The 25,981-nt window shown below is 56.0% G+C and overlaps 1 protein-coding gene across 18 annotated transcripts in view; it reads right to left on the reverse strand.

The window, feature by feature from the left end:
- The window catches only part of NFASC (neurofascin), an 89,929-nt gene that overhangs the window by 41,461 nt on the left and 22,487 nt on the right, over window positions 1-25,981 (reverse strand). For 9 of the 18 annotated variants that reach the window (XM_071578728.1, XM_071578733.1, XM_071578737.1 and 6 more), the window contains exons 2-13: window positions 15,113-15,284; window positions 14,494-14,511; window positions 13,490-13,595; window positions 13,143-13,339; window positions 12,614-12,736; window positions 11,139-11,309; window positions 8,524-8,574; window positions 3,792-3,903; window positions 2,954-3,138; window positions 1,729-1,860; window positions 907-1,050; window positions 75-186 (exon numbers count right to left, since the gene is read on the reverse strand). In XM_071578728.1, the coding sequence (XP_071434829.1) occupies window positions 75-186; window positions 907-1,050; window positions 1,729-1,860; window positions 2,954-3,138; window positions 3,792-3,903; window positions 8,524-8,574; window positions 11,139-11,309; window positions 12,614-12,736; window positions 13,143-13,339; window positions 13,490-13,595; window positions 14,494-14,511; window positions 15,113-15,206 (1,445 nt within the window). In that variant the 5' untranslated portion in view covers window positions 15,207-15,284. The remainder of the gene's footprint in view (window positions 1-74; window positions 187-906; window positions 1,051-1,728; window positions 1,861-2,953; window positions 3,139-3,791; window positions 3,904-8,523; window positions 8,575-11,138; window positions 11,310-12,613; window positions 12,737-13,142; window positions 13,340-13,489; window positions 13,596-14,493; window positions 14,512-15,112; window positions 15,285-25,981) is intronic. The other 9 variants (XM_071578741.1, XM_071578738.1, XM_071578730.1 and 6 more) reach the window with 3 other exon arrangements.

A 25,981-nucleotide genomic window follows, 5' to 3' on the forward strand; every position in this document is an offset into this window, starting at 1 on the left:
TGTAAGGGAAGAAAGAGCAGGACCCCCTCCCTTCCCAGCCCTCAGCCTGGCAGGGGATGTGCTGCAGCTCTTACCAGCGCAGGGTGGGGATGGGGGAGCCGAAGAAGGGGCAGTCGAGTCGTGTCCTGTTGTTCTGGATCACCCTGATGAGCTGGTTCCGAGGGGCCAAGAGCCGTGGGGGCACATCTGCAAACAGCACAAAGCACAGCCATGGAGAGGGAAAAGAAACCAATCTCTGGGTTCTGCTGCTCCTTCCCAGGCCTTCCATCCCTCTTCAGGTCTCTTTTGTCCACTGGCACTTTCAAAACCCAGTGGAGCTTCTCCAGTCCCTCTCCTCTCCCCTTCCAGCCTGGCTGGAAGGGACTTAGGACTTCTTAGGACTCCCTCAGCCTTGCTTGGCTTGGCAGGTCCAGGGCAATGGATTTCTGGTCCAAAGCCCAGTTGCAGAGGTCAGGACCCTTTGTGGAGTAGCAAATGACAAAGAGGAAAGCCAATGGAGAACTTCTTCAGGGAAAGGGGGGCTTATAAAAGAGGGAGAACAACTATTTACGTGGGCAGATGGTGAGAGGACAAGGGGGAATCTTGGAGGTCTTTCCCAACCCAAATGATTCCATGATTATATGAATGGTTTCAAACTTCTAGAGGAGAGATTTAGATTAGATATTAGGAGGGAATCATTCTCAGTGAGGGTGATGAGGCCCAGATTGCCCAGAGAAGCTGTGGCTGCCCCATCCCTGGAAGAATCCAAAGCCAGGTTGGATAAACTTGGAGCAACTGATCTGGTGAGTGTCATCCCTGCCCATGGCAGGAGCGGTGGAGCTCCCTGATCTCTGAGGTCCCCTCCAAGCCCCCCCAGTGCTGATGCCCTGCCAGGTGTGCTGAGGGGCTGTCCCCCCCGGGGCTCACCCAGCACGCTGACGAAGGCGTTGGCCAGCAGGTAGCCGTGCTCGTTGGAGGCGTTGCACTGGTAGACGGCGCTGCTGCCGATCTGCGTGTCCCGGAACACGATGGTGTCTCCGGCCACCTCCCGGCTCGGGTTGGGGGCAGAGGCTGCCAGAACAGAGACAGCACTCCTCAAACTCCATGCCAAGCTCAAGTTCACCCCCCAGTATCATCACACATCTTTGCAGCTGGGCCCGGGGAAAAGCAGGGGATGGCACGTGAGCTCCTCAGCCCCTGGTTCGACTGGCACCGTCTCAGACACTGCCCTAAACCCGCAGTGAAGACCCTAAACCAGCAGAGACAACCCCAAACTATCAGCAAAGACCCTAAACCAGCAGTGAAGACTAAACTAGCAGAAATAACCCCAAACTAGCAGTAGAGCCTAAACTAGCAGAAAGTGCCCTAAAGCAGTAAAGACTCTAAACTATCAGAAACAACCCCAAACTGGCAGAAACAACCCCAAACTAGCAGAAACAACCCCAAACTATCAGAAACAACCCCAAACTGGCAGACACAACACGAAACTAGCAGTAAAGACCCTAAACCAGCAGAAACAACCCGAAACTAGCAGTAAAGACTCTAAACCAGCAGAAACAACCCCAAACTAGCAGTAAAGACCCTAAACCAGCAGAAACAACCCCAAACTAACAGTAACACCCCTAAGGAACAGAAACAGCCCTAAACCAGCAGTAAAGCCACAGGTGTGATGCTGCACCCCCTGCAGTGCCTGGTGCCCCCTGGTAGTGCCTGGCACCCCCAGAGCAGACCTGGCTCTGCCCCCCTCACCTTCAATGGGCTCTCCATTCACCAGCCACTGGATGGCAGGTTTGGGGTTCCCGTTGGCACGGCACACCAGCCTGCCATCCTCGCCCGGCGCCAGGATCAGGTTCTCGGGCTCATCCAGCCAGTACGGAGCAGCTGGAAAACACAGCAGGGCACCAGTGGCACGGGCAGCACCCCCTGCCAGCCCCCTGCACGGAGCCCTGGGGAAGCAGGACAGGGGAACACCGTCCTCTGCCAGGAGAGGGGAGCCAGGGAAGGGTCGGGCTCTGCTCCGGGGAACAGGGACAGGAGGAGAGGGCACAGCCTCAGGATGTGCCAGGGCAGGGGCAGGTGGCACAGAGGCAGGAACTTCTCCATGGAAAGGGCAGTCAGGCACTGGAAGGGGCTGGGGTGGAGTTCCCACCCCTGCAGGGATTGAACAGCCATGTGGATGTGGCATTTGGGGACATGGTCAGTGGTGGCCTTGGCAGTGTTGGGGGATGGTTGGACCTGATGATCTTAAAGGTCTTTTCTAACAAAAAGGATCCTGTGATTCTGTGGTTCTGTGAGAACACACTGCCCTCTCCAGGGGGGACACACCATCCTCTCCAGTGGGGGCACACCATCCTCTCCAGGGGGGACACACCATCCTCTCCAGTGGGGACACACCATCCTCTCCAGGGGGGACACACCATCCTCTCCAGTGGGGACACACCGTCCTCTCTGGTGGGGACACACCATCCTCTCCAGTGGGGTGAGGGTGGGGACCCCCTTCCCCCTCCTTGGCCACACCAAACCCACAACCATTTCTATCAGTGAAGTTCAGCTGAGGTCACACCTCACACTTCTCTCAGCTCAGTTTGGACAATGATGCTTTTAAACTGGAAGACAGAATGTTTAGATTGGGTATGAGGGAGAAACTCTGGGCAGGTGGGCAGGCCCTGGCAAAGGTTGGGCAGAGAAGCTGTGGCTGCCCCAGCCTTAGGAGTGTCCATGGTCAGGCTGGACAGGGCTTGGAGTGACCTGGGCTGGTGGGAGGTGTCCCTGCTCGTGGCAGAGAGTGGAATGGGATGAGCTTTAAGGTCCTTCCAATCCAACCCATTCCATGACTCTCTGAAGACACAAGGAAGGCTGGACACAGCACTGAACCCTCCCTCTCAGGAAGCCCCCAGAGCAGCCAGAGCCCCCCCTGTGCCCCTCCCAGCTGCAGGTGTGGAGGTCCCCAAACGGGAAGGTAAAGGTGACGTACCCTTCACTCTCACCGAGATCGTGTGGCGGATGCTGCCCATCTTGTTGGAGGCCAGGCAGAAATACTCCCCAGAGTCCTCCTCAGACACGTTGGAGATGCGAAGGGCCTTGTTGAAGTTCTCCAGCTTGGTTTTGCCCACTGGGAGCTCTCCCCCTTTCTTGTACCACATGATGTCTGGTGCTGGTCTAAGGAGAGGGCAGGACAGAAATGATTTTGCCAAACAGCAAAATGACTGCCGGGAAAACAGTTGATAATCCTGCTCTGGGAATCACTCACACCCAGGGAGAAGGACTGATCCAGCTGCTGGGACACCCTCCTTCCTACCATCAACCTAAACCAGCACCCTGAGCACCACCAGGAGCAGGTTCCTCATGGATTGTGTTTGGGAATGCAGAAGCACAGAATCCTGGAATGCTTTGGGTTGGAAGGGACCCTAAAGACCATCTCATTGCACCCCCTGCCATGGGCAGAGCAAGCCCTGGGCTGGCAGAGTGTGCAGAACCTGAACCCAGCACACTGGTGGGGGCACAGGGGCCACAACTGCCCTCACCCACAGCGTGGTGAGGAGCAACCAGGAGATTCACAGGTCTAAGGACAAACCAACAGGGGATTCTCCTTGGACACTTATCTGGAGGCGCCTGCAAACCTCAGTTCTCTGTTTCCTCAGGGCTTTTATGCATCAATAGGTTATGAGAGTATTGTTAACAGCTGCTTAAAGGGAGGAATGATCCCTTTTTCCAAACCAGAGGTATTTCCACTGGTGGTTCAGCCCCCTGGTCCCACTCCATCCCACCGGGAAGGGCTGGGGACCTCCCTGCCCCCTGGCCAGGGTACGTACACTCCGGATGCGATGCATTCCAGCAGGAGATCCACCCCTCGGAGCACCATCTGGCTGCTGGAGGTCCCGTAGGGGTACATGAAGCTGGGAGTTGTTTCCGTGATCCCTCGGGCTGGAATCAGCAGGAGAGAAAAAGGAAACAAAAACAAAGAAACAAAACACGGTGCTTTTAAACTCTCCTTCTGCCAGAAACACACAGAAGGTGTCACCTCCCCTGCCGACCTGGGTGCTGAACTCACCCAGAAATGCACCTGGAAAGGAGAGAAGGGCTCAAAATAGTGTTTAAATTAAGAAATTACAGGGTGGAGAGAGGATGCTTGGCAGGCAGGGGGGCAAAGGAGCAGCAGAGGATGGGCAGAGGGAGCTGGGCCAAGGGAATGGCCCCTGCACCAGCAGCTCCTCCCACCCTTCCTGCCCATCCCTGCCCCTGGCACAAGGAATGGGCTGAGATCAGGTGAGACTGGGCAATACTGATGGGCAAACATGTCATGAAGAACAAACAGGTAATGAAGAACAAAATAGTCACAGGAAGGGTTTACTCAGACAACTGGGATGGTTTGACACAGAGATCTCTGGAATGTGGAGCATCCTGGCACTGCCTGGGGCTCCAGCAGCACCAAGGAGGGTTTCCAGCCTTCCTTTGGGAAGGAACAACTCAGCGACCAAAATGACACATTTCAGGACTGGACAGGGAGGTTTAGTAAGAGAAAGTCCAGGGAAGACACAAGACAAGTCTCTACAGATACACACAGTGAAGGTCTCTTTGTATGGGGAAAAATTAATTATTGATGGAATAAATTACATTAATAAGTGGAATTATTAACCTAGATCTGGATCAGTGAGGACAAAACAGGATGAGATGGCTTTGAAAGCAGCAGTAGCAGAGATGGAAGTTATGAGATTAGGAGAGGGGGTGGAATGGGCAGGGCTGGCACAGGGACCCTCCAAACACTGGAGTGATCCAAGGGGAGAGCCCAGCCTGGAGCAGGAGCAGGACCTCGGGGTGCAGCCCAAACCCTCTGCTGCTCCCCCAGAGCTCCACAGGCTCAGGGAGCAGGAGGCAGCCAGGCATGCCCAGCACCTCCAGGATTTGGGGGTACCCACGTTTATTTGGGAAACCTCCAGAGCTGCACCAGGGGAAGAAAGAGAGGACAGAGGACAGGGAATGTTCTGGAGTTCCCATCAGATTGGTGCCAGGGAAGGAAAACCACCCTCAGGAGTTAATCCAAGCCCTGGGAACAACTGCCCATCAGCTGGAGACACAGAGCCCACCTGCCCCACACCCCATCACGGGTTAGTCAATTATTTGGTTAATGGATTACCAGGACAGGCACATCTGGACTTTCCCTGAGGGCTCAGCTCTCCAGGCAGGCAGATGCTGCCCTTTCCATTGCTGCTCCTGGGGAGGCTCATTCCTGGTTATCCCAGCTGGTTATTCCAGCCCCTCCCAGGCTCTGTGGGAATGGCAGAGCCAGAGGCTGGGCTTGGGGCCAGGGTTTATCCCTGTTCCCACATCTCCAGCCACACTCCTGAGCTTCTCATCTGGCGAGGGGAGTGGGACATTATTTTATTGGCTTTTCTCAGCCCCCAGGCTGCAGGACTCGCTCCCACCTGGCCCCCCTTGGCTCTGGAGCCTGTGGCAGAACTCGAAGAGCTGAGCAGAGTGCAAGCCAAATTTAATGAGCCATATATTAATGATGAAAATTAAAAATAAGGGAGATAAATTAGTACCCTGTCTATTTGTTTAAAAACCCAACAGCAACACTCCGTAGCTGATTAACTTTTTGCCTTAGTGCTGTACTACTAATAAATATTTTGCTAATTAGGAGGAGCCACAAATTGTCCCAGGAAAAGGTTCTGCTCCGGCTCTGAGCCCGTGGAAGCTGCAGCTGGAAGCTCTCAGCCATCCAGCAAAGTCTCACTCACCACTTTGGATGGATCAGAATTGGAAAAATAAATCCCTTGGGTATTTATTTCTCCTCAAATACAGACTCTGCTTCCAAACTGCCTCTGCTGTGGTCCCTGTCTCTGTGAAATTGGATCCCATTGGATCCACATCTGCTCCCAAAGCAGCCACTGTTCCCTCTCACATCCTGACCTGGAGCAGCCAAACATTCCCTGCAGCTCCTGCCCCTCCAAACACCCGCAGCTTTCCCAGAAAAACAGAGGAAAACCAACAAAACAGACTTCCATTTCCATTAAAAAAATTAAAAACGCCAAACAACTGAGAACCTTCTGCTAATAAACATCCAGTTAACCCTTTTCCTTGGTAATTGTAGCCAGTTTGCCCACACAGTCCAGGAAATCACTGCCCTCACTCTGAGTGGGGAGAAGGGCTGGGGGGCATCTCCCGTGGTTATCCTGCCCCTTGAGGGCACTCTGGGACTGGTGCCCCCCACACCTCATGCCCACACAGCAGGTCCTGTGTCCCTGGGATGAGGCACATCCCAGGAATGGGACTCTCAGCCTCTGGAGATCCCTGTGCCAGCTGCTCCAGAGCTGTGCCCACACCACAGGGACACCCCAGGGCAGAGGGGCTGAGAGCCCCAACACCCCCAAACCCCTCAAGTCCATGGGATGCTGATGCCCCTCTCCCCACCCCAAGGAGTCCTTGCTTGCTCCACTGGTCCCAGGGGCCAGCACAGCCAGGCAGGTCATTCCAGGGAGAAACACGGGATCAGCAACAAGCAAAAGGGCTGAGGGGACGAATTGCTTCACCAGCTCATTAACTATTAATTAATTAAGTGCTGGGTTGGAGTTCAGCTTTGCACAGGGTGTGAGTGTGTGATATGAATTCACTGAAGCCACGAAGTTTTCCAGGGGATGTTAAGTGTAAATAGCAGGAAGTTTATCCTAAAATAGAAATAAAGTAGAAATCTTTGAGATTGTGCAGATAAAATCCCTTTTCCCTGAACCAAGACATGCAGTGGGAGATCAGGAGGCCCAGGACCACCACTGTCCACTGGACTTGTTTGTCCCTGTCCCTGCAGAGGCATCTCCTCTCATTCCTCTCTCCTTGAGGAATGATGCTGCCCATGCAGCTCCCACGGAAGCTGATTTTGCTGACAATCCCTTTCCACAGCCATTTCTCCAAAGATTTTCAGACTGTGCCCAGCCCGTTTGCTGCCACCAGCACTTCTGAAGCTGGTTCTGCTGCACAGCCCTCCCCAACTGCTCAGCATCCCCAGGAGCCTCCTGTTCCCAATGCCAACAGCAGGGCAGGGCTGCCCGCCGGGGACACCGAGCCCAGTGCCCTCCCCTGGCACATCCTGCTCTTCTCACACTCCAGCTCTGTCTACTCTTGGCTGGCAAAAGCCCTCCCTGTCCCCAGAAGTCCCCGTGGCACAATAAAAAGTGCCCTGGGTTGTGCCAGGCCCAAGGGAAGCTGAGGGATTTCATCTTAGGGGACCAGTGTGGGGCATCGCTGGGGTTGTCCCAAAAGCAGCAGGAGGGGCAGAAAGTGAATCCTGACCATGGGAAACGCCTGCTCTGGGGGCAGTTGGACTCCTTGGGGGTCTTTGGTGAGGGGTTCACAGCCCTGGCACTGCCAGGTGTGCCCTCAGCATCACCCAAACCAGCCCCACCTCCCTTCTCCTGGCAAATCCCAGTGCTGGCTGTGCCCACATTATCCCATCACACCCCTGACAGTTCCAATCCACCCTCAGGGCGGTGATGCTGCCCCAGGACCTGCCTGGCTTTGGGTCTGAGGCACAACTGATGGGATTGGGCTGGGCTGCTCCTGGCACAGGCAGGATCCAGTGGGAATTCCTGGCACAGGCAGGATCCAGTGGGAATTTCTGGCACAGGCAGGATCCAGTAGAATTCCCTGCCCAGGCATGATCCAGTGGGAATTCCTGGCACAGGCAGGATCCAGTGGGAATTCTCTGCCCAGGCAGGATCTAGCAGGAATTCCCTGCCCAGGCAGGATCCAGTGGGAATTCCTGGCACAGGCAGGATCCAGTGGGAATTCTCTGCCCAGGCAGGATCCAGCAGGAATTCTCTGCCCAGGCAGGATCCAGTGGGAATTCCTGGCACAGGCAGGATCCAGTAGAATTCCCTGCCCAGGCAGGATCCAGCAGGAATTCCCTGCCCAGGCAGGATCCAGTGGGAATTCCCTGCCCAGGCAGGATCCAGTGGGAATTCCTGGCACAGGCAGGATCTAGCAGGAATTCCCTGCCCAGGCAGGATCCAGTGGGAATTCTCTGCCCAGGCAGGATCTAGCAGGAATTCCCTGCCCAGGCAGGATCCAGTAGAATTCCCTGCCCAGGCAGGGGTGAAAGCCTGGGAAGAGTATCCAGCACATTGTCCTGCACAGCAACAACACCCCCAGATTCCAAGGAAAACAAACACTCCTTTTTCCCCCCTCTCTCCCAGTCACTGCCTGGTTTTAGCTGCTTTCTGGTGACAGAGGGAAGAGGGATGGTAGGTCTGAGCCTTAAATCACGAGCCTCTGCCAGGACAAGACACGAGGGAGGAACCTGGGCCGGGTGCTACTGACCCAAGCACGTCTCAAGCTGAGCTCTGCAGATCCTCCTCATCCTGACACCTCCCTCCTTTTACATCCTGAGAACTTCCAGGGGGCTCTGGGGCTGTTTGGCTCACTTTGTGCCACTGGAGTTTGGCCAAGTTGAGGCCCCACGCCCCGAGGGGCCAGAGGGGGCAGTTAGTGCAGGGTCAGTGGGTTAGGCAGGGGGGTTAGGCAGGAGGGGCTCCAAAGCCAGGATGGACTCACCACTGTACATGGCAGTGTGATTTCGTAAAGCCGTTTCGTTATGGGGCTTCTCTGCAATAAACAAAAGAGCGTGAGCATTTCCAGGGCACCAAGCGAGAGGGGAGAGGCAGCACCGGAGACCAAACCACCTCCCCAGACACAGCAGCACAGGCAGGAGCAGGGAGACAAAGCACAGCTGCCTTCCAGCACAAACACAGCCAAAAAGGGGAGCAAGAGGGGGTGTTTTCCTCCTACGAGGTGAGGAGACAACTAAAGGTGTGGGAATTGTGGTGCAAACGTTTCCTTGAAGTGTTTTTCTCTACTGGAAAAAAAAAATCTGTTCAGTCTGGAGGAAAAAAATGGGTTTTCTCTCTGTTTCTTAAGTACAAAGAGAACACATTCCAGGTCCTTTTTGCCAGCCACAGGCAGGGGTTGGCACAGCTGGGCAGCACTGTGGCAATGGGAGAAGGGGCGAAGATGAACAAATCAAAATAATAATAACAATAATTAGGCTTTACAAGCATAACCTGCTGTACAATCCCTTTTAATTACAAAGTAATTAGAGTAGATTGTGTTCCAGCTCCTCAGCAAGAAGCTGCTCTTGTTTATTGACACCCAGCACGAGCCAGCACTGATGCAGAATGGAGTTAATCCCCACTCTGAGGGGTGAGGGGACTCAGCCCCCTGAGCTGGGACTGCTGCAGGGTCTGCCCTTCCCAGCTCCCACCAGTGCCCCAGGGACTCGTTTGGGGCCTGAAAAAAGCCACATTCTTGTACCTTCAGCTCTCGAGCCATGAGCCACAGGCTGTGTCTCTGCAAGGGGGTTAAGAGAGCCCAAAAGATGCCCAAGATCTGCCTGGACCTGGACCCACCACACAAACTCCCCCCAGGGACATGCACAGGTGAATCCCTCCCTGGAGCCTTTCCATTTTCCTCTCTTGCATCCCGTGGCAATCCCATGCCATGAATTTTCAGCATCTGGGGAACCTTTTTTAGAGGATTCAGGCTCCTGGCTTAAGGCTGAGATGATCAAAGAGCTTGAGACAAATTCAAGCTCATCCCCTTTGAACAATGTAAATAAAAACCACTTTTCTATGTTGTACCAGGTGAGAAATCAGAGCCTCGATTCTTGAAATTATAAACAGCTCTGAGGGGCTCCTGGGGTGGAATTTGCATCTGATCATGCAGCAGATGTTTCCAAAGGAGAACTGAAAGAGAGGATCTAATTCTCCCTGGCCTGGGAGCAAAGGGATGTGGTGGCACCTGAGAGCAGCAGGAGGGGGAGCTCTGGCCGTGCACAGAAACCTGCCAGGGTTTCACCCTCTTTGCTCCCAGAGCTGGGCAAAGATGTCAGGCTGGAGCCTCTGGAGGCTCAGATGACCCCAGGACTTTGCTGGCCACAACTTCTCCAGCTCACACCAACTCAGGGCTCAGCCCTTCCCCAGCAGGGAAACCCTGGGATTCTTTGCCCAGCTCTGTGAACAGACAAATATTCAGAATGAATTACCTGCTGCTGTTCCCCACTGCTGGCACAGAGCCTGTTGTGGTGTGTAAATTGCTGATTCCCTACTCCAGCTTTGCACAGAGGAGAAGCTGCTACATGGAAGTGCAAAACACCCCAGGCCCTGTCTGAGGCTCAAGGCACTTCCAGCTCTCTCTGACAGCATTGCTGTGAATTCCAACTGCTGGAGAACAAATTAAACCCCCACCACTGGGACTCAGGAGCTCCTCGTGCCTGCTCTGCCCCCCACACCCAGCCAGCACCCTCTCCCTCCCAGCTGCCCCTCACTGGGGATGGTCCCAGTCATCTCACAGGGATGTTTTATGCTGATTACTGATTTTCTTGGTGCTCTGCACACACCTCCCCAGAGCAGAGCCCGTGCTCTGCAGGACCTGCATCCACTCAGGAGCCTCCTGTCCTGCAGCCTCAGCTCAGCCCCCTCTGCCAGAGTCCCCACAGGGCTCATTTTCCTTCAAACCACCTCATTTCTGGAGAAGAACCTGCTGGAGGCTGGACCTGCCCATGGAAAGGCTTTGGGAGAGCCCTGCGTGCCCCTCATGTGCCCTTGACATGGGGGTTGCCCACCCTGACGTGTCCCACCTGCCCATGGTCACACCCTGAGGGCTCCAACCCTCCTGTGGGCACATCCCAGAGGGAAGGAGCCCAAGGACAGCTCAGCAGGTGCCTCCTGAGCTGGGCAAGGCTGGCACACACTCAGTTCCCCACACTCAGTCCCCTCGTGCAGCACCAACACCCAAACCTGGAGCAAACTGAGACCACTTCCAGCATTTCCAACCAGGGAAAGATCTCCCAATATCCCACATTTCTGCGGAGATGTTGGAACACTTTGCACAGATTTACTGATACCTGCCCCAAGACACCTCTGCAGCCCCAGCCTGGGAAGCTGCAACACTCCAAGGGGCTGGAGGGAAACCCACCCCCCTCCCTGCCAGGTGAGCCATCCCAGGACCACCATTCCTCATCCAAACCAGTTCTTGTGCTATCCTAAATCAATAAAGGATTTACTCTTCTCCCTGGGAGGTGTCAAAGCCAGAAAAGAGGTGTGTGGAAGGCAACCCCTGAGTTGGGGAGAGGCCAGGGGAGCCCCAGGCTGAGCCAGCCCCATGACACTTACTGGTTTTCACCTTGAGGGTGTAGGGGTTCTTCTGCTGGATGGTGTGAGTGAAGTGGAAGCGGGCATTGCAGCTGTAGTCGGTCTGGGCATCCTGCAGCAGCACGTTGGAGAAGTACAGGTCCCCATTCTGGCCCTGGGACACACGCTTGTCCTGCTGGATGGGCTCCATGGCTGTGGGCAGAGCGGGCACTCAGGGTGGGCACAGCCCAGACCCACAGCAAGGGGGGCCCTCCCAGTTCTGAACCAGGGTAAGGACCCTCAACGAGCAGCAACTGCCCTAAACTAGCAGGGAAGACTCTAAACTAGCAGAGAAAACCCTAAACTAGCAGTGAAATCCCTAAACCAGCAGTGAACTCCCCTAAACTAGCAGTGAAACCCCTAAACTAGCAGTGAAATCCCTAAACTAGCAGTGAAATCCCTAAACTAGCAGTGAACCCCCTAAACTAGCAGTGAAATCCCTAAACCAGCAGTAAGAGCCCTAACTAGCAGGGAAGACTCTAAACTAGCAGTGAACTCCCTAAACTAGCAGTGAACCCCCCTAAACTAGCAGTGAAATCCCTAAACTAGCAGTGAACCCCCCTAAACTAGCAGTGAAACCCCTAAACTAGCAGTGAACCCCCCTAAACTAGCAGTGAAATCCCTAAACTAGCAGTGAACCCCCTAAACTAGCAGTGAACCCCCTAAACTAGCAGTGAAACCCCTAAACTAGCAGTGAACCCCCTAAACTAGCAGTAACAGCCCTAACTAGCAGAAACAATCCTAAACTAGCAGAAGCCACCATAAAATAGAAGCAAAAGACCCTAAACTAACATTAAAACCCCTAAACTGGCAGAAACTACCCATTAGCTGGCAGTAAAGACCCTAAACTAGCAGTAACAGCCCTAACTTAACAGAAAATAACTTAAACTAGAAGAAACTGCCCTAAACTGGCTATAATAACCCTAAACTATCAGCAAGAATCCTAAACTTGCAATAACAACCCTAAACCAGCAGTAACTGCCCTAAACTCCCAGAAACTGCCCCTAAGTAGCAGAAAGTGCCCCAACCCAGTGGTAACAACCCCACACAGGGTGATTTAAGCCCTGGAGAGGCTGGAGAGGCTGCCCAGGGGGCACAGGGGGTGCAGGGGGCACAGAAGGTGCAGGGGTACAGGGGGCACAGGGGGTGCAGGGGGCACAGGGGGCACGGGGGGGCAGGGGGTACAGGGGGCACAGGGGGTGCAGGGGGCACAGGGGGCACAGGGGGTGCAGGGGGCACAGAAGGTGCAGGGGTACAGAGGGCACAGGGGGTGCAGGGGCACAGGGGGCACAGGGGGCACAGAAGGTGCAGGGGTACAGAGGGCACAGGGAGTGCAGGGGGCACAGGGGACACAGGGGGCACAGAAGGTGCAGGGGCACAGGGGGCACAGGGGGCACAGGGGGCACAGGGAGCACAGGGGGCACGGGGGGCACGGGGGGCACGGGGTGCCCACTCACAGCTGCTCATCCAGAAGATGACGGGTGGGGGCAGCCCCGGGGGGGGGTTGCACTGCAGGCTCAGAGGGGCCCCTTCATCCACCTCGATCACATCCACCTTCTCCTTGGGCCACAGGGGAGACTCTGCCGTGGGAAACAAAGCCTTGTGAGCGGGGGGGGCAGGACACCTGCAGAGCCCTCCCCAGGGGGGCTGGCCTGGTTTCCATGCAGTGGCCTCGATGCAAACTTCAGTTCTAGGTGTGCAAGACTCCCTGAAATGCATGAAGAGTTTCCCTGTTGGCTACAGCCAACCCCCCATGCCCTGGATACACCTGGACACGGGCACAGCTGGAACGGGCTGAGGTCACAGAATCCCGGGATATGCTGAACTGGGAGGGACCCACAAACACCATCGAGTCCAACCCCCAGCCCTGCACAGAACCACCCCCAGGAGTCCCACCCTGTGCCCCAGAGCATCACCCAAACACTCCCAGAGCTCTGGCAGCCTCGGGGCTGTGCCCACTGCCCCGGCTGCTCTCTGGTCACTCACTGGAGACCTGCAGGTGGATCTTGCTGGAGAGGGCAGTGCCATAGTCGTTCCTGGCAAAGCACTGGTACTCGCCCTCGTAGTCCTCGGGCCGCCCCCCGCTGTGGAAGTCGATGACGAGTGTCCCCGAGCGGCGCCGCATCGACACCTTCGGGTCCTTGGCCACGTTGAAGAACTTCCCGTTGCGTGTCCAGGAGAAGCTGGAAGCACGAGGAGAGGCCAGGTTTGCACCCCTGGGTTTGCCAACAGCTGGACTGGCTGATGGGGAACGTGGCAGAGCTGGATCAGAGGGGAGGTGACCCAGAGGCAGCCCCGAGGGATGGCACAGCTCCGGCTGTGGGGGCACTTACATGGGCATGGGGTTCCCTTTGGCTTCACATTCAATGAAGATGTTGTCCCTCGGGTCCACGATGTAGTCCTTCACCGACTGCTTGGTGATGGTGGGGGGCTGAGGCACTGCAAAGCCAAGAGGGAGCCATGAGGGGGGTTGTGTGGGTCCCTCTGCCACCCTGCAGCAGGTCCGGGGGGATCTCAGCTCCTTCCCCAGGCTGGATGTGCAATGGGAGGTTTCCAGCCCTGAGGAAATGCCCCTGAGCACTGGTGGGGGAGCTGCTCATCCCCTCTCAGACCATCTCACTACTCAGGCTCCCCTGAGGTGCCCAAAGCCCCCTGTCTCTCACTTGGTGTCTTGGATTGAAGAAATTCCACAGTTCCATTTTCCTGCTGCCAGGATGGAATCCCATCAGAGCCCTCCTGGCTGTGCTGCTCAGGGAGGGGCTGCAGCTGGGCCAGGGACCCCCAGGCACTGCCAGGGACTCCCTGGGCAGAAAGAGGCTCAGACCCCCAGGCTGGCCCTGAAGTACCTCAGAACTGGTGTTTAGGAGGGCAGGGATGTGAAAAGGGACCCACCAGCCCTGCAGTCAAAGCAGGACCTGGTCTGACCCTGAACTCAGGATTGAAGGTCCCCAAGGCTGTCCTGGGATGAAGGTCTGAGAGGGTTTGCTCATCCCACAAGAGCCAGCAATGCTTCAGATCTGTCAGGAATTGGGGCTGAGCTGGGCACACATGCCAGGCAGAGCAGCATAACAACCTCCTGCACAAGCAACATTCCCGTGGCAAAGGCAGCCTGGCTCCTGCTGCAGAGCCCACGAGCTCCTCCCAAGCCCCTCAGTGCCTCTCCCAGCTGTGCAGCAGAAGATGCTGATCCTGTTCTGCCCACAAGAACAGCAGTGCCCCCACAGACAGCGTGTGCCACCACAGCCCCACTGCCCCCTGCTCCCTGCAGAGCCCTCGTGCCCACTGTGGCCACGCAGGGGACACGGGCAGGGACACACAGAGGGGAGGGCACACTTACATTCACTCTGAATAGTTGCTGTTATCCCCAAAGGGCAAGCAGGGAGGAAAGAAGACAAGAGGTTAATTGAAGAGCAGCCCTGTGTGTTCATCATGTCCACAAACACAAACACAGCGGGTTATTTTAGAGCTTGCAAACATTACACACAAACCACTTTACAACTCAAGTGTGTTCTAATCCACCCACTTACTGTCCATGGGGAGAAGCTGCTGCCAAGAGCTCCAGGAGGCTCCCAGCTCCCCTTCAGCAGGTTTGGGACACAGCACAGGCTGCCTGGGTGGGCTTTGGTGTGCCCAGCCCTCCCCTGCAGCACTGGGGACCCCTCAGGAGTTCACAAACTCCCTCTCCACCAAGGCCAGGCTTGTCCTGAGCACCCCCAGTGTCATCCCCCTCAGTCAGAGGCTGCCACGTGCCTGATAAACCCTTCAGGGGCTTCTTAGGTGATGCACAGACTCAGAGAAGGTGCCAGAAATACAGGGAGGTACAGATATCCTGTGGCCAAGGTCTTATCCAAGGAAGAAAACTTGCTGGGGTTGGGGCAGGGAAGAATCACCTGAGGGAGCTTAAAAGAAGCAGTAAATATTTCAGGAGATTTGAGAGGGGTAAACCCACAACTTACGATCCAGAGGGACCTCGATGGTGCTGACGAGGTGCTGAAGGCAGAGGGCGAAGGCGATTCCTGCACAGGTGAGGGGCTGTCTGGGCATGACCATCTTGGAGGGCAGGGCAGGGGCAGCACCTCAGAGTGCCCCTGGGCAGCAGAGCAGCAGCACGTGCAGAGGGACCCTCAGCTGCAAAACAAACCCAGAGCAGTTACAGCTCCATTTCCTGGGGGAACAGAGTGTTTCCAGCCCCAAAATATTTGTGTGCAGGACTGGGGGTGTGGGCAGTGCCAGGAATGGTCTCCAGGCTCTGGGGACCCAGGTACAAACCCGTGGGCACAGTTCTCCCACCCCTGGCTTGTTCTGCTGGCAGAAAAGCAGCTTGATGGGGTTATTTGGGCTCAAAGCCCGGAGTGACCCCTTGGATCACAGAATCACAGAACATGCCAAGTTGGGATGGCAGAAGGGCCTTGCTCTCCCCTGGGGCTGATGGAAAGTTACTCAGCCCTACTGAACACCAAAGGAGAGAACAGTACCCAGAGGATAAAATAAAAAGGATGATTTGCTGTTCAAAAAAAAAAATTAATTGTATTTTATGCACAAGACATATCTAGAAATATCCAATCCCTCAGCCAGGGCACCAGGGTGAGCTCTGCCCCTGCAGTCAGCCTGGGCACAGCAGGGAACTGGCTCTGCACCCCTGTTGTGTCCCAAATAGCCCATCACCCACCTGGCACAGCTCTGGAAGTCAGGGCACAGTGGCACCTCTCCTGACTGCTCTCTAGACAAGCCCATTTCCACCCAGGATCCAGCTGGTTCCCTCCCCAGACGCTCCCTGGTGCCAGATGTGCCACCCACCCACCTAAACTCCTGAGATCCTCCTGCCAGGATCTCCTTTGCCACCCACCCAAACTCCGGAGATCCTCCTGCCAGGATCTCCTTTGCCACCCACCCAAACTCTGGAGATCCTCCTGCCAGGATCTCCTTTGCCACCCACCCAAACTCCGGAGATCCTCCTGCCAGGATCTCCTTTGCCACCCACCAAAACTCCAGAGATCCTCCTGCCAGGACCTCCTTTGCCACCCCCCTTCCCTGTGCTGTTGACACCCCCCAGTGAGTGCCCACCCCAGAGGAGCCCAAAGGAGCAGCGTTTGTCCCCCGTGCCTGGTTTCCCTCCCTCAGGGGGGCACAGGGGCTGCATCACACAACAGAGTTACCAAAAGGGCAGCAGCTCCCTCAGCTAAGAGGGGAAAAAAGGGCAGGAAAGAGTGGCAATGCCCAGCCCTGCTGCTGCCTGGCACTCACAGGGCTCTGGCCAAGGTGGGTGGGACGTGGCCAGGCAGGAGCAGCACAGGGGCTGTTTGGCATCCAAGGAGAGCCCGTCCTCATGAAATACAACTCCCTGGCTGCAGCTTTGGGGGCTGCTGCCCCTTCAGCTCTGAGTGAAGGGAGGGAGTGGGGGGACCCAGCAGGACAAACAGAGCCCTGGGCAGGGGCTGCGGCACCGCCGGGCACGCCGCGGGCAGCGAGTGAGGAGCAGATGGCATGGCAACCACCCAGCCCTGCCACACGGGCTGGGCAGCTCTGCTGAAGGCCAGGCAGGCTGCAGCCAGCTCTGAGGACACTGCTCCCTGTCACCCTCCCAGGGAACAGGAGCTGGGGGGGGGGGGTTTCTCCCTCTGCTGTCCGAAGGAACTCACTGTGCCAGCGTGTCCCAGTCCCACCAGCTGACACTGGAGCTTGGGAAGGGGCTCTGAGTCCCACCAGGTGACACTGGAGCTTGGGAAGGGGCTCTGAGTCCCACCAGGTGACCCTGGAGCTTGGGAAGGGGCTCTGAGTCCCACCAGGTGACACTGGAGCTTGGGAAGGGGCTCTGAGTCCCACCAGGTGACACACTGGAGCTTGGGAAGGGGCTCTGAGTCCCACCAGCTGACACTGGAGCTTGGGAAGGGGCTCTGAGTCCCACCAGGTGACCCTGGAGCTTGGGAAGGGGCTCTGAGTCCCACCAGGTGACACCAGAGCTTGGGAAGGGGCTCTGAGTCCCACCAGGTGACACTGGAGCTTGGGAAGGGGCTCTGAGTCCCACCAGGTGACACACTGGAGCTTGGGAAGGGGCTCTGAGTCCCACCAGGTGACACACTGGAGCTTGGGAAGGGGCTCTGAGTCCCACCTGCTGGCACACTGGAGGGTGGGAAGGGGCTCTGAGTCCCACCTGCTGGCACACTGGAGGGTGGGAAGGGGCTCTGAGTCCCACCTGCTGACACACTGGAGGGTGGGAAGGGGCTCTGAGTCCCACCTGCTGGCACACTGGAGGGTGGGAAGGGGCTCTGAGTCCCACCTGCTGGCACACTGGAGCTTGGGAAGGGGCTCTGAGTCCCACCTGCTGGCACACTGGAGCTTGGGAAGGGGCTCTCACGGGAGTGTTGCTTTGATCTATTTTGCTCGTTCCAAGGATTTTCCAATCCAGCTGTTGCAATAAAAATAGCTGAAGGACAGAATAATTATAGGCTTGGGCCAGTAATTAAAGTCATGTCCAGCACTTGTGCAGTCCTGTGATCAGGTCACACTGAACAAAGCTTTTCAAATGACTCCTTTAGCTGCCTGTCTGGGGCAGGAGATCATTTTGATCTGCAGCCTTTCCTTTTTAAAGCAGTTCATTTCTCCAGCCACAGCTTAAGATGAGTAATGGACTCACTGGGTTTATGTCTCTGTTACTGAGCACAAATCTGACTTAGGAGCTGAAGAGCCAATTGTGCCCCCAGAGACTGAGCAGGGAGGAGGTTTCTGGAGTCCTCAGGATGCTCAGGGGTTGATGCTTCCCATCACTGCCCCCAAATGCTTTGAAGCCTCTCCCTTCACAGACAGCACAGGGCAGGGAGGGTGCCAGGCAGCAGGGATTGAAACAGGAAACATCTACAGCTGCTTGGGGCTGAAAAGTGAAGAATATGTTGGGGAGTTGAGCCTGGGTGGTGCTTGGTGGGAAGGAAAAGGCTGTGACATGAAGGAGGAGGTGCCTGGGGGATATTTGTACATACTGGAATAAAGGAAGGGCTGAGCCCAAACTGACATTTCAGTGAAGACAAACCACAAAATCACAGAATGGTTTGAATTAGAAAGGACCTTAAATCTCATCCCACCCCTGCCATGGGCAGGGACACCTTCCACCAGCCCAGGCTGCTCCAAGCCCTGTCCCACCTTGGACACTGCCAGGGATGGGGCAGCCACAGCTGCTCTGGGCACCAGTGCCAGGGCCTGCCCACCCAAAAGGCACACCCTGCCCATCACAACTGCACTGGGACTGTACAAGTATGGGAAGAGGTAAATGTGCAGATAATTTTTGAGCTGTAAAAGCGACTGAAACCGTGGGCAGAGCTCTGTGGGAATGTCCCAGGCACTGGAGGATCACAGGGAGGATGGTCTGTACAACAGCACAGCCCTGAGGAGCAGCAAATGAAAGAGCACACACAGAATTCCTGCTGCCTTCAGGAGGGCAAATGCCAAGATCCTCCAGGCTCCCCCAGGCTCCTCCAGGCTCCCCCAGGCTCCTCCAGGCTCCCCCAAGCTTCCCCAGGCTCCCCCAAGCTCCCCCAGGCTCCTCCAGGCTCCCCCAAGCTTCCCCAGGCTCCCCCAAGCTCCTCCAGGCTCCCCCAAGCTCCCCCAGGCTCCCCCAAGCTCCTCCAGGCTCCCCCAGGCTCCCCCAGGCTCCTCCAGGCTCCCCCAGGCTCCTCCAGGCTCCTCAGGCTACTCCAAGCTCCCCCAAGCTCCCCCAGGCTCCCCCAAGCTCCCCCAAGCTCCCCCAGGCTCCTCCAGGCTCCTCCAGGGCCCCTTTGTCTCGGGCAGATGTGGGTGCAGGAACAATCCCCCCGTGCCTGTGTGTGTAGGTGGGTCCTGGGGACAGGCAGTGCCAGAGAACACAGCCCACATTGTCCCACCCTGTCCCACATTGTCCCACACTGTCCCACACTGCCCCACATTGTCCCACCCTGTCCCACATTGTCCCACCCTGTCCCACAGTGTCCCACATTGTCCCACCCTGCCCCACATTATCCCACACTGCCCCACACTGCCCCACACTGCCCCACCCTGTCCCACACTGCCCCACACTGCCCCACACTGTCCCACACTGCCCCACACTGCCCCACATTGTCCCACATTGTCCCACACTGTCCCACCCTGTCCCACATTGTCCCACCCTGCCCCACACTGTCCCACATTGTCCCACCCTGTCCCACATTGTCCCACACTGCCCCACACTGCCCCACCCTGCCCCACACTGTCCCACATTGTCCCACACTGCCCCACACTGTCCCACCCTGCCCCACCCTGTCCCACTCTGTCCCACCCTGCCCCACACTGTCCCACCCTGCCCCACATTGTCCCACATTGCCCCACCCTGTCCCACATTGCCCCACATTGCCCCACACTGTCCCACATTGCCCCACATTGCCCCACATTGCCCCACATTGCCCCACCCTGCCCCACACTGTCCCACATTGCCCCACATTGCCCCACACTGTCCCACATTGCCCCACCCTGTCCCACATTGCCCCACATTGCCCCACACTGTCCCACATTGTCCCACACTGCCCCACACTGCCCCATATTGTCCCACACTGCCCCACACTGTCCCACACTGCCCCACCCTGTCCCACACTGCCCCACCCTGTCCCACATTGCCCCACATTGCCCCACACTGTCCCACACTGCCCCACACTGTCCCACACTGCCCCACCCTGTCCCACACTGCCCCACCCTGTCCCACATTGCCCCACACTGCCCCACACTGTCAGGGCTGCTCCTTGCCAGGGACAGGGACATGGAGCTGCTGTAGGAACACACAACTCCAGGCTGGGAATGCTGGGGCTGTTTGTGATGCTCCTCTGCTTCTGAGGCTGCCTCCACCCAAACTGGCCAGAGGGGCAGATGAGACCCCCTTTCCCAGACCCAGAGTTTCCTAATCATTGCTCCAGACCCTCAGAAAAGATCTGAGTCCTGCCCAAAGAGCAGAACAAGCCCTTCAGCCCCATCCCTACAGCCTCAAGGGATGCCAGGGCTGGGGGAGAGCCTGAGGGTGCTCAGGACATCTCTGTGGACCAGAGGGTGTATTTTATATTCCAGCTAATTCAGCAGTTTCAAGAGAAGATGGAGAGCTGTGTAACAGCCTGAAAACCTTCACAGCCAGAGAGGAGAAACTCTGGGTCTTTATTTCTCCAGGCAAAGGCAGTGGATTCCCCGAGGCTGATTTGGCCAAAGTTTGGCTCATAATTCCCAAACCTCATCCCTGCAAACAGCAACACGTGGGATGTTCTGCCTCCCGTGAGCAGAGCCTGAGGACTTCCCTGGGGGCACAAATAACTCTGGGGAAGGGCTGAAATTAAATTCCTCCTCACCAGTTGAATGAAATGAGACCTCGTGGAATAACAATGGCAACAAACGCCCTTCCCACAGCCCCACTCCTGGAAAACAACCCCAGCTCTCCGAGGCAGCCAGGGGGGCTGAGAGCAGCCCCACAAATGGCAGGCAAGGGGGATCTCTGGTTTAAGTTAAATAAAATTAAACAGGTCCACAATGAGGGATTGTTTTTAATCAGCTCATTAGGTCCAGCAGGATGCTTTCAGCAGCAATTAGACATTTATCCTTATTTACGGCTGCAGGAGGAACAGTAAAACTTGAGGAGCTGCTGCTCCCAGGAACGTTCCTCCAGCACCATTTATTGCATGTCAGCTGCTTAATTAATGCTGATTGAAGAGCACGGAGCAACGTTGCCACAAAGAGAAAACGCTCTTGCTTTCACATAATGAAAACCACTGATTTCAAAGGCATAGGTGGATGTGACTCCCCTGCTCTGGAGCCGGACTGGGAGAGCTGGAGGGACCCAGAAAGGAGGAGAGGAGGCTCCAGGGAGACCCTTCCAGGGCCTAAAGGAGCTCCAGAAGAGCTGGAGAGGGACTTGGGACAAGGCCTGGGGGGACAGGACACAGGGAATGGCTTCCCACTGCCAGAGGGAAGAGATAGGTGGGATACTGGGAAGGAGTTCCTGGCTGGGATGCTGGGAAGGAATTCCTGGCTGGGAGGGTGGGCAGAGCCTGGCACAGGTGCCCAGAGAAGCTGTGGCTGCCCCAGCCCTGGGAGTGTCCAAGGCCAGGTTGGATGAACCTGGAGCAGCCCGGGCTGGTGGAAGGTGTCCCATCCATGGCAGGGAACTGGGTGATCTTTAAGGTCCCTCCAACCCAAACCAGTCTGGGATTCTGTGGAATGATGCACAGGCACAGCCCCACAACATCCCTAAGAAACCACTCAGAGCAAATGCTGAATTACAGTGTGGGAATCAATGGAAGGAAGGAAGGAAACGGTCAGGAAGGTAGGAGATGATCACTTGGCATTGCCACCCTGAGGGAGGGACGTGCCCTTTCCTGGGGCAGCACTGGGGGGGCAGCACTGCCCTATCCCTGCCTGGAGCAGAGAGGAGAGCTTTGTGCCCGTTCCTGAGGCTGGGCACAGCTTTCACAATTGTTCTGGGAAACAACTGGCACAGCCAACACCAGCAAATCCATTTGCATCTTGCCTTCTCCTCCTTAAAATACAACCATTTCCATCCACTCAGCAACTTACACTTCAGAGCTGAGTGAAGTGCCCTGAGTGTCCCCTGGTCCTGGGGAGAAGGAAAGTCAGTCATGAGAAATGGGACCTGAGGGTCCAGTGGCACTTCTGTACCTGCTGGAACCCCAGAGTGGTCCCCAGACACACCTTTGCTCCCATCCCCTGAAGAAAAGGACATCTCAAACAACCTGCAGAGGGACCATCACTGCCAACCCTCCAGATAAACTCCAGGCAGACCCATTTGTTCGGGATAATTAACTGTCCATCTACTCATCCCGTTGAATTTTCAGCACATCCTTAAGGAGCACGAGCACATCGTTAGGGAGCACATCTCTAAGTAACACATCCTTAGGGAGCACATCCTTAGGGAGCACATCCTTAAGGAATGTATCTCTAAGGAGCATATCCCTAAGGAACACACTCACAGCCCGTCTCTCACAGCCCGTCTCTCACAGCCCCTGCTTTCTTGTCTCACTCCTCCCCAGGATTTTTGCCTGTGCTGCGTTTTCCTTTCCCTCCCTGGAATATTCCCTGTCTGGCACCTGGGAAAGGTCCAACCCCAAACGCCCTCGGGCTGCAAAGCATTTAAAAGAACAAGCAAACAAACAAGCACCGAGAGAAAGCTCCGTGACATCAGCAGGAACAAGGATGGCTCCCTAAAGTCACTCCCCGGGCAGAATCCCTGCGGATCCACACGGGGCAACACTTGGGAAGTGGGATGAATCCCTCAATCCATGAACTCCGGAGCTGGTGCTGGCACTAAGGAGATTTGTGCTCCAGTTTCCCTCGGGACTCTGAGCCAGCCCTGCCCTTCCTCCTGAGCGCTCCCCAGTCGGGACCAGCTGCATCCAGCATCTTATCCCAGAAATACTTCCAAATAGGAGGAATGGGATAATTGCTGCTCGAGCTGAGGCTGCGTTTTGCAGGGTTTGAGTGCAGAGTTGTTGTGGTTTCCGAGATAAATCACTGCCTCAGAGAGCAGCTCATCAGCACCGAGAGCAGCAGCAGCTCCGGGGCAGGCTCTTCATCTGTCACGGTCGTATCTCAGCACCACATAAATGTGAATTAATTTATCATCCTGTCCTTCTAGTAATGTAAGGAAATAGTGTCATTCTATTAGGGAGAGGCACTGGAGTCTGGAGGGGTCAGGTGTTACCCCAAGGTCAGACAAAAGATGTGGCAGGAGTGGGAAATGAGCTGAGCTCACTCGCCTTAATCAGAAAATACCATTTAACTTTTACAAACCGGTCACAGGCAGGGCAAAAAGAAAGGAAAGCAGGAGATTTGCCATGGAAAGCAACTGTGTGGCCACTGGCAGCCAGCACAGCCCCCTGTGCCCCCACAGCAGCTGGGAACTGGCCCCACGGCAGCTGATCCCTGGGCTCGGGTCACTCCAGCCCCACTAATCAGCTTCCCACCCTCCTGTGGAGCTGCTGCTTCTCCTTTCAGCAGCCAGAAAAGAGGGGAAGAAAACCCCAATTCATTGCAGTTATCACGGGCTGGAAACAAAGGGAGTGGGGAGTGTGTCTGTCCAGGTGCACCTGGGGCATGGCAGGGCATTTAGAGAACATTGAGATGAAAAAGTATCATTTTGACGTGTGATTTTTTGGGGAAAATATTTAACAACTTCCCTTATATTGTAACCGACTCAAAAAAAAAGTCATCAACTTAATTAGGATGTTGCTTTGTTTAAAGAGGAACAAGAAAAGGAAGTGACGTGAAAAATATGGATCAAACAGGGAAAAATAAAAGTGGGAAAACGTCTCAGTGAGAGGTTTAAGGGGCAGTTTGAGGGCACAGGACAGAGCTGTGTTGGCACTGGTTTGGTGCTGCCTGGGACCCTTCACCCAGCAGTGGGGCATACTGGGGGATACTGGGGCTGCTCTGGGAGCTCCTCCATCACCATTTCTGCACCAAGGAAGGAGCCCCAACAGCCAAACCCCAAAGTGCTGTTGGGTGGTGACTGCGAGGGACACTCTGGGCATCTCGTCCTGTCCCTGGTGGAGCAGGTCCCAGCAACCCCAAAGGCACATTGTGCAGCCACCCATCCCTCAGGAATGCCCCTTCCCAGGGTGGGAAATGCCACATGGCCAGCAGGAACCTCACAGGACGTGGCTGTGCCCAGCAGGCACTGACTGGGGGCAGGGGGACCCCCCTGCTGCAGCCCCACAGGGGTGTCCCAGGACACACAGGCTCTGCCATCCTTCAGTGCCCCCCTCCTTCAGTGCCCCCTCCCTTTGGCACCACCCCCAGCCCATCCCCGGCACCCAGAGCAGGTCCCAGCCCCTCTCCCACCGTCTGTAACCGGATCCAGCCCACAGGTGTCACCGACAAGGCAGGAACACCCTGGGGAGGATTAATCCATAGCTGAGCTGTAGTTACAGAGCCTGGCCAGGCCCTCAGGCTGTTGGATCACCTTTCAGCTCGGGTGGCAGCTGCCACACTCCGTGCCCTCCACCCACCTCCCTCGGACCTGGCAGCTCCATCCACCTCCCTGGGCCAGGCTCAGCCCCAGGAGAACACCCTCAAGCTCCAGGAGAACACCCTCAAACCCCAGGAGAACATCCTGAAGCCCCAGGAAAACATCCTCAAGCTCCAGGAGAACACCCTCAAGCCCCAGGAGAACATCCTCAAGCCCCAGGAGAACATCCTCAAGCTCCAGGAGAACATCCTCAAACCCCAGGAGAACATCCTGAAGTCCCAGGAAAACATCCTCAAGCTCCAGGAGAACACCCTCAAACCCCAGGAGAACACCCTCAAGCCCCAGGAGAACATCCTGAAGCTCCAGGAGAACATCCTGAAGCTCCAGGAGAACATTCTCAAGCCCCAGGAGAACCCCCTCACACCCAGGGCAGAGAGAAGCCCCCAGGGAGAGGCCAGGGAGGTCCCTGAGGTGCTCTGCTGCTCCCAGTGCTGGAACACACCTGGTTCCCCTGCTCTGCTCTGCCTTTGTAATCCCAAACCTGGAGCAGCAGATCAGACATTTCTGCCCTGATGTCCAACTCTGGAGGAGGTGACAGCCCAGGAGAGGTGGGAGGGGACCAAAAAGAGGCGAAAATTCTCCAAGACCTTCTCTAAAAGTGCAAACCTGAGTGTGACTCTCTCAGGAGCTCTGGATTTGTGTACAGGTTTGCCTCGCCCTGTGCAGCCTCAGACCCGAATTACACCTGGGGAATCACAGGAAGCTCCTTCCTTCTCATTCCTCTCCTTTCTCAGGTCCCACCAATGCAGCACAACTGCATTAATGTAACTGTGTTAACTGGACTAATAGAGCTGAGCACATGGCTGGGAAATCTGATTTTCAGCCACTGCCCACCTGCCACAGGGTCACAAATCTGCACAAAAATCACCTTTACTGGATTATCCTGCAGTCATAAAGCACATCCTGTAATTGCTTTCCAAAAAGAGCAAACCAAGTCACACAAATCCACATTTTTAGCCACTTTCCAAAGGAAAAGCCCTCCCTGCACTGTCTGGTTTTGAGCTGGTCACTGCCAGTAACTCCTCAAGCTCTTGGCCCATTTCAAATCCAGCTGGAAGCTCCTTTGTCTCTGCTAAAGACACCCAGTTCCTTCAAGCTGAATGCAAATGGTGCATCCACAGGTGGGACAGAGACTTGCCCTGGAGATTCTGATGCACAGAATTTATGAGTTACACAGTTAAAATCAGTCCAAACCCACCATGTCCCCATCATGAACCCACCACCCCACCCTGGGCAAGGTGGGCACCTTCCCTCCCCCTCCTCCCTCACACCCCACCAACATCTCCAAGCAGAATCCCATTCCATGGGCTGGAAGGGACCTTAAAGCCCATCCAGTGCCACCCCCTGCCATGGGCAGGGACACCTCCCACTGGCCCAGGTTGCTCCAAGCCCTGTCCAACCCGGCCTGGGACACTTCCAGAGATGCAGTTTATTTCCCCCCAAAAGCAGCTGATGACCCAAATCTGATGGTCTCTGTGTCCCCCACCACCCCCTGGAAGGGTTTGGTGGCCCCGTTCTCACTCCTGTCCCCAGACTGGAACTCCTGCCAGCCCCTGGTGGCAGACAGTGAGTTCTCCCCTGGTGGAGCAGAGATGGTGTGAAATCACACGTTAATTATTACCCTGAGCTCAGAACGAGGAGGGAAACACCACTCTGGTGTTTCTCAGTGATGCCTTCACAAGTTTTCACGTTACTCTGCATAAAATTCTCACCCTTTGCACCTCAGTCATCACCATTGGAGGCCCAGCCCCTCCATCTGCCTTTTGAGCCCCCTCCAGAACAGCAATAAGTTAATTGGGAGAAT

Source organism: Pithys albifrons, chromosome 28 (assembly GCF_047495875.1).
Source record: "Pithys albifrons albifrons isolate INPA30051 chromosome 28, PitAlb_v1, whole genome shotgun sequence".
NCBI classification, from domain to species: domain Eukaryota; kingdom Metazoa; phylum Chordata; class Aves; order Passeriformes; family Thamnophilidae; genus Pithys; species Pithys albifrons.